The 12,637-nt window shown below is 45.7% G+C and overlaps 1 protein-coding gene across 2 annotated transcripts in view; it reads right to left on the bottom strand.

Annotated features, from left to right (window-relative positions):
- MMP14 (matrix metallopeptidase 14) overlaps positions 1 to 12,637 on the bottom strand; it is a 74,463-nt gene that overhangs the window by 53,288 nt on the left and 8,538 nt on the right. Inside the window, exon 1 of one of the 2 annotated variants that reach the window (XM_075319315.1) lies at positions 1,721 to 2,078. The exons of the other annotated variant lie outside the window; for it this stretch is intronic. Within the exon in view, the coding sequence (XP_075175430.1) occupies positions 1,721 to 1,801 (81 nt within the window). The 5' untranslated portion in view covers positions 1,802 to 2,078. Of the gene's footprint in view, positions 1 to 1,720; positions 2,079 to 12,637 lie in introns of those variants that run through there. 2 annotated transcript variants of the gene reach the window in all.

Below are 12,637 nucleotides of genomic sequence, written 5' to 3'. Positions count from 1 at the left end.
AGAAAGTATAAAGGGCAGATACTACTTATCTTACGTGAATCAACTTCTGGTTTCAGTTTTAAAAAAACTGCACGAAAAACCCTAGAATGTGTTCTAAGACGCTTCGTATGGTAATTTTAATGCTTTCATAAAATAATGTGACCCCTGAACGTAAACCATATTTTCCTAATGGATTATTACACTTTCTTTTGTCTCTGATTACAATTGATTTTGAGAATCCCCTTGGAAGCTGGAACATAAGCCTTTGATTTATTAACAATACCTTTGCCAATAACATTAGGCCAGTAAAAACGCAGATGTGGTTAAGTAGTCACTGGCTAAACTGATGAGTGCGCCTTCCAGGAATTCAATCATAGGTGAGGAGTCAGGAAAAGGGGGGGAGGTAAGGACTCGGCATTAGGATCTGCACAAAATGGAGGAAAGCATGGTAACGTCTTTCTTATACTTCTCTCATTCATTTCCCTGGAATGTAGGAGATGCTTACATAGACAATTTCGGGGAACCGTCTACAGAGGCACGCCGATTTTAAGTTCTTACTAGAACAATTCAAGGCAAACCTAAAGCTGAGTCTTTGTGTGAATCTGGACTTGAGCTACATCTGGTGACTTAACCCCATGTATGACTCTGACTTGCACCTTTCGAATAAATCATAATTATACTCTAGAGTAAATACAGCATTTTTCTTAAAAAGGACATAACAGTTCTATTACGTCCTTGTGTCTTACAGTATTTATTGTGATGCCATCAGCCTTTGGCAAAGCTTTAACTATCGACCAAGAAAAAGTTAACTTGGCGGAATATCTTAGAGTTGGATACGCTTCTGAAACGTTCATAAACATAATTAAGCTTTTAACTTTTGCTCAGTAAATCAGGCTTTACTTTCTTTACATCATTTGTATAGACGGGGGTCTTTGAAATAAATTGATTTATTTGGAAAATCAGACATTGCACCATTCACAAGACACACAGCTTGTTGTTAAGGCTCCATGTCTCTGGTTAGCTAGGACAAGGAGACCAAAGAAATCTGTCCGTTCAATGGAAGATCCTCCAAGTGGCCTCTCTCTCCCCCACCTCCTCCTCCCACAATGACTCTCCTCATTCAGTCTCTTGGCTCCAATTTTCACCCCTTCTTCTCTGGTCCATTTTGCTTAATCCACCGCATTTTCCAAACAGTTTTTTAAGAACTGGTTAAAATAAATTATATCTTTGTGAAGAAAGTGGCAATTCAGAAACCCACAAATCTACAGATTGTATTGCAGAACGTCAAACATTTCTTTCTTCCAAGAAATGTCTTTTTTATCCTTCATTAGTATTCCCAGATATTGATCTTCACTCTGTGACCCCGCTCTCTGGGCTCACTATCTTTCTCCAATACCATCTCTATCAGTTGGAAACCAAGACTTCACTTTCCCTTTGCCCAAATTTCTCCTCCTAACTCACTATAATTCTGGGTCTCGCTCCTTCAGCTCTCGCCCCAAACATTGAATCTTTTCCAGAGAGCACATTTCCAGATTTTAACAGGATTCATGTGTGACCTCAGATTCCAAGGAGAGCCCAGAATGACTTCTCCAGGAAAAAAAAAGAAGGGAGGGGAAAAATTAATAGGCTTCAAGGGACTCATTGAAAAAGGCTTTTGGAAATTTTAAGTTATTCAGCTAAAATGTACAATTCCAAAATATTATTAATAGATAAATAGATGCATGCACATGTATTATCTCACCTCTGGACTGAATCTGGCAAGGGTGAACGTGTATACCGAACACAGCAAGAGCCATATCCAGATTGCATTTAGAGAGTCCATTCTTAGCAGAGCTCTGCAACCAGCCTTTTGTACTGCGAGAGCTGGGAAGTTGGGATAGTATAGAGAAGTAGTATTTTCTCGTGTGCTTTTCCACCTCCACTTTTTGGTTACTGGTGGCTGCTTTCCTCAGTCACAGGAAGTTGTCCTCCAGCAGTCACCTAATCTTCTACTTCTCCATGGACTCTCTTATCCTCTTCTGCAGCGTTTTTGTTTCCCAGCTTGATGTTCCTCTTTCCAACAATCTTTTTAACAACTGTGTCCTGCCTCTGACTTTGCAGACGTGTTCTACTCCCACATTGAGGAGTTACTGGAAAATGTGATGTTGTACACCACCCCCTAGTGAACACATTGGATATTGATTTGGAGCTGTGAAAAGATGCTAAAAAGCCTGGTGGACCTTTGGGCTGAATATGCCAAGTAAAATGAATTCAGACCTAATACTGCTAAAGACTCTAGTGGGGATTCACGGCTAATTGTATCAATTATTTTTCTCCAACAATCTACTAAGATGATCTAAATTCTTATCATATCTACACACTGGAGAATACAGACAAGAGAGGGCCCCTAAGAACAATATATGGGCCCTTTGCAGCCCAAGAGTTCATCATAATGCACAATTCTACCTGACCTGGAGGTAGAAATGGGCCCCCTTATCTCCTGGGCCCCTTACCACTTGGGACCCTGTGCGGGCACGGAGGTTGCACCAATGATATGTCCGCCCCTGATCTGACATATAAAACATCATGTACACATATTTCCTGCCATTTATTGTATTGAAAGAATAAGAATTTAACATTTAAGATCATGTAATTGCAAATACTTCCCATTTTTATGCACAAGAATTTAGACATCATTACAGTGACTCTGACTCACATATTTCTGCAGACGCCAAAACAGATTTATACTCATCCACAACAATTACATTATCCTCTAAATGATATCTGGATGGGCAAAGCTATTATCTCTAAGCAGGAAGTGTGAACTGTAATACGTTCACATGTAAAACATTTCAGTTTGGACTTCTGACATGAGCTGGATAGTGAAACATTCCGGGTTAGGGGTGGGCAACTAATTTTGCCAAGAGGCCACATAAGAGACCGTGGCTATGGTGGAGGGCCAAACCAATAGGCTAAAATCAATACTGCTCAGTATTGATAGTAATTATATTATTATTTTCTATTAATAATAATAAATCACTTAACATTAAGCAGAATTAAACGGATCCTGTCATGTAACACAACGCCATTAACCTGCAGATATAGGGTTATCTGCAGGTTAATTATGTTCTGAACCTGCTCCGTACCCGCACTGACAGCCTCACTGCCAGGAGGAAATGTACTTTATTCCACTTGTCAACATTCGGATTTCAGTCATAAAAGTGGTGCTAGCATGGCTTCAGTCACTGCTCAGTGTATAGTGAGTGGCAGCTGTAACTGTGCCCCCCACACTCACAGACAGCTGGTTCTACTATGATACAAGTTATACTAAGATGGTCCTCACACACCATATAATGACCCCAAAGCTCCCCACACAGTATGATGGATCTCACAGACCCCCACACACACATTATCATGTTCCTTACTGCTCCACACATGGTATGATAATCCTCACAGACCCCTTATACACAGTATTATCCCCCACAGCACCCCACACAGTATGATGGCCACCAGAGCCCTCACACATCTCACCTCTATACAGAATAATCCTCCACTAATTTACAGTATCTGCCCCCTGTATAAAGTATGAGCCCCCACACAGCCCCTATATAGTTTAAGCCACCACACAGCCCTCTATATAGAATGAGAATGAATGCCCACTCAGACTCCTATATATTATGAGCCCCTACACAGCCCTGTATATCGTATGCTCCCCCACACAGCCCCCTATATAGTATAATTGCCACACAAACCCCTATATACAGTATGAGCCCCACACAGCTCCCTTATATACAGTATGAGCCCCCTATATACAGTATTAGACCCACACAGTCTCCCTATATTTTGTATTATTCCATACACAGGCCCCACAAAAACAGTAAATGACAACACACAGCCCCCTATATACAGTATGAGACCTCACACTGCCCACTATAGACAGTATGAGTTCACACACAGCCTCTTATATACAGTGTGTGCCCACACACAGATCCCTATTTACAGTGTCTTGCAAAAGTATTCACCCCTTAGGATTTGTACCTACTTTGTTACATTACAATATTTTTAATCTGATTTGTGTGTGATGCATCAAGACTAAATAGTCTAATTATGGAAGTGAAATGAGAAAAATGTAGGCAAAAATTAAATTCAAGGGATGACATAATTCAAAATTGCCATGTGCATATGTATTCACCCCTTTTGCTATGAAGCCTCTAAACATTTCTGATGCAAGCAATTACTTTCATAAGTCACATGCTTAGTGAAAGTAAGTTCACCTATGTGCAATATAAGTGTCCTGGGGTCTGTCAGTAGATACACACCTTTTCTGAAAGCCCACATAGGCTGCAACACCATTAGGCAAGAAGCACCACTAACCAAACACCATCATGAAGACCAAGGAGATCTCCAAATAAGTCAGAGATAAAGTTGTTGAGAAGCACAAGCCAGGGTTGAGTTCTAAAAAAATATCAGAATCTCTGATGATCCCGCAAAGCACCATCAAATCTATAATCATCAAATGGAAAGAACATGGTACCACAACAAATCTGCCAAAAGGGGGCCACCCACAATAACTCTCAGCCTGGCGAAAGGAAGGCTATAATCAGAGAGGCAGCACAGAGACTAAAGGTAACCCTAAAGGACCTATAGAGTTCCCAAGCAGAGACTGGAGTATCTGTCCATATGACCACAATAAGCCGTACACTCCATAGAGCTGGCCTTTATGGAAGAGTGTCCAGAAAAAAGCCTTTACGTACAGCAAAAAAATGGGTCGCTCGTTTTGCCAAAAGACATTTGTGAGACTCCCCAAATGTATGGAGGAAGGTGCTATGGTCAGATAAGACCAAAATTGAACTTTTTGGCGACCAAGGTAAATGCTATGTCTGGCACCAAACCAACACAGCTCATCACCCCAAGAACACTATCCCCACAGTGAAACATGGTGGTGGCAGCATCATGCTGTGGGGATGTTTTAGATGTTTTAGGCAGCAGGGATAGGGAAAATAGTCCGAGTCAAGGGGGAAGATGGATAGTGTGAAATACAGGGATATTCTTGAGCAAAACCTATTTCAGAGTGTCAGTAGTTTGAAACTGAAACTGGGACAGAAGTTCACCTTCCAACAAGACAATGACTCAAAGCATAATGCTAAACCAACTAAACCAACACTCGAGTGGTTTAAGGGGAAACATCTAAATATATTGGAGTGGACTAGTCAAAGCCCAGACCTTAATCTAATTGAGAATCTGTGGTCAGACTTGAAGATTACTGTTCACCAGAGGAAACTAACTTGAAGGAGATGGAGCAGTTTCGCCTGAAGGAACGGGCAAAAATTCCAGTGGCAAGATGTGGAAAGCTCAGCCAGTTATCCAAGGCCACTTGAAGCTCTAACTCAGGGGTCGGGAACCTATGGCTCGCGAGCCAGATATGGCTCTTTTGATGGCCGTATCTGGCTCGCAGACAGGGCTCCTACCTGTCTATGGGAAGGATCAGGGCCGGCGCCAGCACAATTGAGAGCAATGATGAGAGAGTGAGCGGCGCGCTCCCTCTCTTATCATTCTCCCCGCTGTGACTGTCGGCGTTCTTCTGACAGCTCTGCAGAGGACCGCGGTGACGTCATCACTGCGCGCCTGCTGAGAGGTCAGAGCGAGCGACAGCAATGGACGATGCGCCGAGGAGACCGGATCAGCGGGGGAACGAGAAGTGAGCCGCCCCTCTACTGACACTGGGCTCCCCTGACTCACAGGCCGGCCACTACACAGCGGCACTAGTACACATAGGGGCCCGGCAGCCGCTCTGCGTCTATGTGTAGTGCTGCTGTGTAGTGGCCGAACTGTGAGTCAGGGGAGCCCAGTGTCAGTAGAGGGGCCCCTGACCTGGAGAGGCCACCAGCCATGTCTGAGCTGCAGGAGTGCTAGTCCTGACCTGCACAGCAGACGGAATCTCCATCCTGCAGGACCTGCGATGATGTCACGCCCATGTGACTGTGTGCGAGGAGACACAGGAGGCCGGGCAGAAAGCAGAGAATACTGAATCCTGAAGGAGATTTGGACACATGACTGGTAATAAGAAAAGAGGGGACATGAGGGTGAGGGGGGCTGCAGGGTGAGGGGCATATGAGGGCTGCAGACTGTGACAGAAGCATGTGAAGGGGTGCAGAGTGTTTGAGAGGGGTAAGTTGGGGTACAGGCAGGGTGAGATATGTGAGCAGGGTGTGTGAGATATGGGGGTGTATTGTGTGTGATATGGGGGGTGCAGGCTGTATGGGAAGCAGGGTATGTGACATATGGGGGTGTAGTGTGTGAGATCTGGGGGGTGCAGGCTGTATGGGAAGCAGTGTGTGTGTGTGTGTGTGAGATCTGGAGGGTGCAGGCTGTATGGGAAGCAGTGTGTGTGTGTGTGTGTGGGATATGGGGGGTGCAGGCCGTATGGGGAGCAGTGTGTGTGTGTGTGATATGGGGGTGCAGGCCGTATGGGGAGCAGTGTGTGTGTGTGTGGGATATGGGGGGTGCAGGCCGTATGGGAAGCAGTGTGTGTGTGTGTGTGTGATATGGGGGGTGCAGGCTGTATGGGAAGCAGGGTGTGAGAGATATGGGGGTGTAGGCTGTATGGGAAGCAGGGTGTGTGAGATATGGGGGTGTAGTGTGTGTGATATGGGGGTGCAGGCTGTATGGGGAGCAGGGTATGCGACATATGGGGGTGTAGTATGTGGGATATGGGGGGTGCAGGCTGTATGGGGAGCAGTGTGTGTGTGTGATATGGGGGGTGCAGGCTGTATGGGGAGCAGTGTGTGTGTGATATGGGGGGGTGCAGGCTGTATGGGGAGCAGGGTATGTGACATATGGGGGTGTAGTGTGTGAGATCTGGGGGGTGCAGGCTGTATGGGAAGCAGTGTGTGTGTGTGTTGGATATGGGGGTTGCAGGCTGTATGGGGAGCAGTGTGTGTGTGTGATATGGGGGGTGCAGGCTGTATGGGAAGCAGGGTGTCTGGGCCACTGACAGATACAATTGCTCCAGCGGTCACTTAGTACACAAAGGAGTGTTCCTCTCTGCTGCACTAAGCCACCGCTGGACCTAAACAATAATTCGCTGTAAAATAATAAAATAGATAATTGACATAACTGACAATGCGTTGTGTGACATGTCCAATATTCCAGCTTCTTTCTTCTGCAAATGCCTCAAAGCTGGCATTCTCTCAACATCAGGTGGGAAGAATGCCAGCTTCCAGTCATGCGCAGGAAAAAGAAGAAGCCAGACTGCTGGACTGATGTCATGCATTGCAAGTTCACAATGTAAGTTATTTATTTGATTTCTTTACTGCTAATTACCATTGTTTCAGTCCAGTTGTGGCTTTATACAGCAGGGAGGAGCATTCCTTGCTGTACTAAGTGAACATTGGAGCGATTGATCTGTCAATGGCCCTTTAAACATATTGTACGGCTCTCGCGGAATTATATTTCAAAATATGTGGCGTTTACGGCTCTCTTAGCCAAAAAGGTTCCTGACCCCTGCTCTAACTGCTGCAAAAGGAGGCTCTACAAAGTTCTGACTTTAGGGGGGTGAAAAGTTATACACACTGAAGATTTCATTTAATTTATCCTATATGTTGCTTGCTTCACAATAGAAACAAAACCAAATGTTCCTTACATGAATTGATGCAAACCCTGAAAAACAGTGAAATTCCAGGTTGTGAGGTAGCAAGACACAAAAAATGCGGGGGGAAGGGGGGATGGTGAATACTTTTGAAAGGCACTGTACCGTATTAACCCGCACACAAGTTGCACATTCGGAATGGTGGAAAAGAGAGTCGGTGGCTTCCTCTTCCACCATTCTAATCACCATTACCTGCATCTTAAGGATGCAGATAGTGGTGAAATCATGGCACAGGTGGGGGAGGGCGGCTGCATGGTCTAGTTTGTGGGCCACTGTTTTCAGCCCATTGGCTGTCTCAGACCGTGGGCCACATCAGTGAACAGTTTTCTCTGAATGTTCTTTTAACAGAGGATATTCCATTATTGACCTATTGGAATAAAAGCTCTTTTGTCCGTACAAATCAAATGTCGTCAGCGTCATTTCAAAGATGACTGTCTGCGACCGGTCGGTTAAAACAATTGTTTGTTCTTACCTCACGAATGATAGTTGAAATCATTCATTTTAAACATTAGACTTATGTTGGCAAACCCGTGGGTTTGGCTGACTGTCTAATGTGTATGGGGGCGTTTCAAATGTCCCCCGATAGATAAGGTCAGAAGACCGAAACATCCGGCATGTGTAATTTCATATCTTCAATCCTTTTGTTTTACAATCCGCTGGCAGAGATGTCTGGTAACTGCCCTCTCATAGAGAACACAAGAGTGCTCAGCCAGATGAGTGCTTCTGTGTATGGGAGACTCGGGGGAAATAGCCGCCACGGAACAATTACCCTAATTATTATTTGACTGACAGCTACATAAAGTGTATAGGGAGCTTAAGTGTACTAATTGATTGTCTCTGCCGTTTTCTGCTGCGTCCTACCTGCACCTACAACCTTAGGTTTTCTGAAACAGTAAAACCCCTTTAAAGATAATTAAAAACAGCCTAAAAGGTATGTGCCAAGATATCTCCCACTACAAATAAAGTCATAGAACCATGATGCCATCCATATTCCACTTACTACAAGGACAAATAAACGTACATGGTCATAGTATATTTTCTGATCTTTGAGAATGTCATTTAAAGTTCATAAAAATACTAAAGACTGAGGTATCCCATAAAGCCGTATAGAAAGACTAATACAGTGGAACCTCGCTTAACGAGTAACCCAGTTAACGAGAATTTTGCTTAACAAGCAAAGCTTTCTGTAAATTTGTAACTCTGTTTACGAGAAAGCTTTGCTGTACGAGCAAAATACTCACCGCACACACTTCCGGTTCCGTACATCCACCGCGCTCTAACCCACTCTTGCAGTCCGCACAAACACACACAAGCACGCACAAACACACACAAACAAACATGCATGCATGCACATACAGTATTATGCTCACCTTACCTTCTGTTCCATCGCCGGTCTCATGGTTCTTGTAGTTCCCCGGTACATCGCGACAAGGGAGGAATTCTCGCGGCAAACTAGAAGATCCAGGAGGCCGGCGATGGAACGGAAGGTAAGGTGAGCATAATATGTGTACCTTCCGTTCCATCGCCGACCTCCTGGGTCCTGTAGTTGACCGGTATAGGCTGTGCATCGGCAACCATAGCGATGAAGCAGGAACTTCCTCTGTCAGCCGCTACTCAAAGGCAGCGCGTTGACCTATTAGAGGCAAGCGTCTCCTGCCTGGCAGCGGCAGTTCCTCCCTCGTCGTGATGGTAACCCGATACACAGCCCTTACTAGCGAACAGCAAGTCCCAGGAGACCGGCGATGGAACAGAAGGTAAGGTGAGCATAATATGTGCATGCGTGCGTGCGTGCTTGTGTGTTTGTGTGTGTTTGTACGTGTTTGTGTGTGTGTTTGTGCATGTGTGGGACCAGGATGGGACATTTAACAAGTTGTGGAACGAATTGTCTGCATTGCAATGATTTCCTATGGGAAATCTTGCTTTGCTGAACGAGTAACTTGGTTAACAAGCGCACTCCCAGAACGGATTGTTCTTGTTAACCAAGGTTCCACTGTACCGTAAGAAGAGCATATATACCAGCATTTATATGTTGTGTTTATATTTTTAAACAAAACATACTTTTTAAAAACAAATAAATAGAGTCCCCGTGTCCACTTGTGGCAGACATAGGCATTGCATAGGTAGCAGTCTCACTCAAGCTTTGGTGTTGGATTGACCGAAAAGGACCTTCTTCTTAACCCTAGAACGCATACCTGGGGCCTCGCAGGCCTGCTAGGTTACTTGTTTTCTATTGTAGATCTCTATGGTTGCGCGTTCTAGGGTTAATTAGAAGACACCAGTGTTATAAATGGTACTAGATAGTGGAATTTGGATCAGGACTTGAAGGGAATCTGTCTGGATTGGTCATTATTCTAGGCTGTGCCTCTCTTTATGCTGTACTAAGATACCTTACATTTTCCAGTACTCAGCTTGCCACTAATTTAATATTATAACATATGACACATACAAGGACGCTCTGAAAGGTCACACAAGGGCATAAATGGGAAACAGACCTGAAAATGTTAATACTAAGCATCCTTGTGCGGTATAAAATGCTTTGTAGACAGCAGTGGTCATTTAAAAATCCCTCCTCTCAGCAGCTCTGACCAACAGCTCACCAGGGATGGCTGGGGGATCTGCTACACATTCTGGAAGAGAAGAGGTTACTCAACAAATTAACCCCAGTCTTCTCATCAGCATCCATCCCATAATATGTCGTTAGCCCCTCTATGCACCTGGCACTCTGCCTTCCCCACAGAAAGCCTGTCTCAGCATATACTTGGGTGTGTTTTTGCTGAGCCGTCATTTCTGCTCCCCCCCTTTCTGCCTTGTGACCCTCATTTCCTGAAACTCCCGCCTACTTTTCCTCCCACACCCGTCTTCATTTTCGTCCCCCCTTTTTTCCTTCACTCTCTTTGTGTCTATATCTCTCTGCCCTTCCTGTAGCCTCTCCCCACCTTTTTACATTTACAAGAACAGTAAAATATACGGGGCGTTACAAGACGAGAGCGTAGTTCGAGGGCATTATATTGCACAGTTATAGGAACCGGACAGGCCACCGGGGACGGTGTGCGTTTGAGCAGAGGATTTTTTCTGTATTTTAGCTGGAAATGATCCTCTATACTACTGTGCGTGAATCTTTGTACGTAAATGCATACCTCAGATAATCATGGCCGGTCAAAATCAGCGGGCAATCTCAGATGCAATCAACACCTAAGGGGCACACTTTATGATTGAAGCGCACTAGTATAATGGATGTGTTTGCTGATGGAAGGTCTGGTAGCTAGACGTATACTATTACCATTTGACCTGCAACATGGAACCCATTCTTGGGATATCCCCATCAGACATTCATCACATATTTTATTGAAGTATGGTGAAATAACCAACCCAATTCAAAAGTTTCTGCCTGCAGTCCTGACATCTGTTTAGTATATTTTTCCATTAAGCAACAACTGTAGAAAAAGACATGAATCGCACATCCCAAAATCACACTTTGATCTAAAGCCGCTAGGCAAAAATTAAAAAGCTGAACATGAGATTCTTGGTTTAACATTCTTATCAGACTGTGTGAAGCCCACTGCCACGTCACGGAGAACCTCTGAGTGGGTCTCTAATCTATGCCTTGAAGGTACGGCGCCATCCACCGCGGCGGCAGCAATGCACCAGCAGGGCAGGTGACCTGGTGCCTCACAGCGCCCATGCTGCAAGGCGAAGCCCCCATGGCTCCAGGCCCCACCACCCCACTGACACAACACCACCACAGCAATGGCCACCACACAGCACCAGCACACTGTGGAAGGAGCTGTACACTCCCCTGGGATGTGCGATTCATGTCTTTTTCTACAGTTGTTGCATTTTGCATGGTCTGTCCCCTCTTTTTTTAATTAGCAGGAGACTGCAAAGAGGGGTTCTGCCTTTTCTGCTCTCAGTTCACACACTGAGAGCCTGAGGAAGGGGAGTGTACAGCTCCTTCCACAGTGTTTTGGTGCTGTGTGGTGGCCATTGTTGTGGTGGTTTTGGGTCAGTGGGGCCTGGAGCCATGGGAGCACTGCCTTGCAGCATGGGCGCTATGAGGCACCAGGTCACCTGCCCTGCTGGTGCATTGCCGCCGCGGCGGTGGCTGGCGCACGGCGCCACACCTTCAAGGCATAGATTAGGAACCCACTCAGAGGTTCGCCTTGACGTGGCAGTGGGCTTCACACAGTCTGATCAGAATGTTAAACCAAGAATCTCATGTTCAGGTATTTAATTTTTGCTGAGCGACTTTAGATCAAAGTGTGATTTTGGGATGTGCGATTCATGTCTTTTTTACAGTTATATTTTCTATTAAGTAACATGCCTCTGTTAATCCTCCTGGAAAGGTTTGAATAAATTGACAGGGAGACCGTGACTTGAGGCCTCGCTCACCTTAGTGTATAGTGTGGCGCCCTAGACAAGCCAGGTCGTCACAGGTACTGCAACAACACACTCCACACCCCGGTTAGGCACATCTAGGTCAAACAAAAATCCTTGTTGCCTCCCTCCAGGGGCTGATGTCCACACCAGGGGGTGGAGCAAGGTGGTTGGCCCCACCCACCGAGGATTACACAGTCCTAGAGGCGGGAAAAAGAAGAGAAAGTAGAGGAGATTAGTTTGGAAGTGGAGGAGTGAGGTGGTAGTAGAGGAGACTGACCGTGTCCGGGTGCGTGGCCCGGGCACATACAGCAAGGTTGGCAGACGGTGGTGACCGTCTGCAGGAGAGGCTGATTGACGTGAACCGTAAGGACCGGGGACGGGCGGTGGCCGTAAAACCGGTCAAATCCGTTAGCGAAGGAAACTTCCGGGGTTTCCCAGCAGTCACGACCCGATTGAAGGCAACAGCTCAAACCGTGAAGGGAAATACAGTCACCGCCAAGGCTACAGTTCCCAGGGCCAGAGCCTGCGGGCAAAAGGGGCTCCTTCAGCATCCATCCAAGCTGGGGAGCGGGTTACCGGTGGGAAGCCACCAGAACCGAGAACATCACACAGGTGCAGGGAAAGGCAGTCACCACCAACCTACCGGGAAAGGAA

This window comes from Anomaloglossus baeobatrachus, chromosome 1 (assembly GCF_048569485.1).
Source record: "Anomaloglossus baeobatrachus isolate aAnoBae1 chromosome 1, aAnoBae1.hap1, whole genome shotgun sequence".
In the NCBI taxonomy this organism is placed as follows: Eukaryota; Metazoa; Chordata; class Amphibia; order Anura; family Aromobatidae; genus Anomaloglossus; species Anomaloglossus baeobatrachus.
Note: the sequence above shows the minus strand (reverse complement) of the source record. Positions and strands in the feature narration are given on the sequence as shown.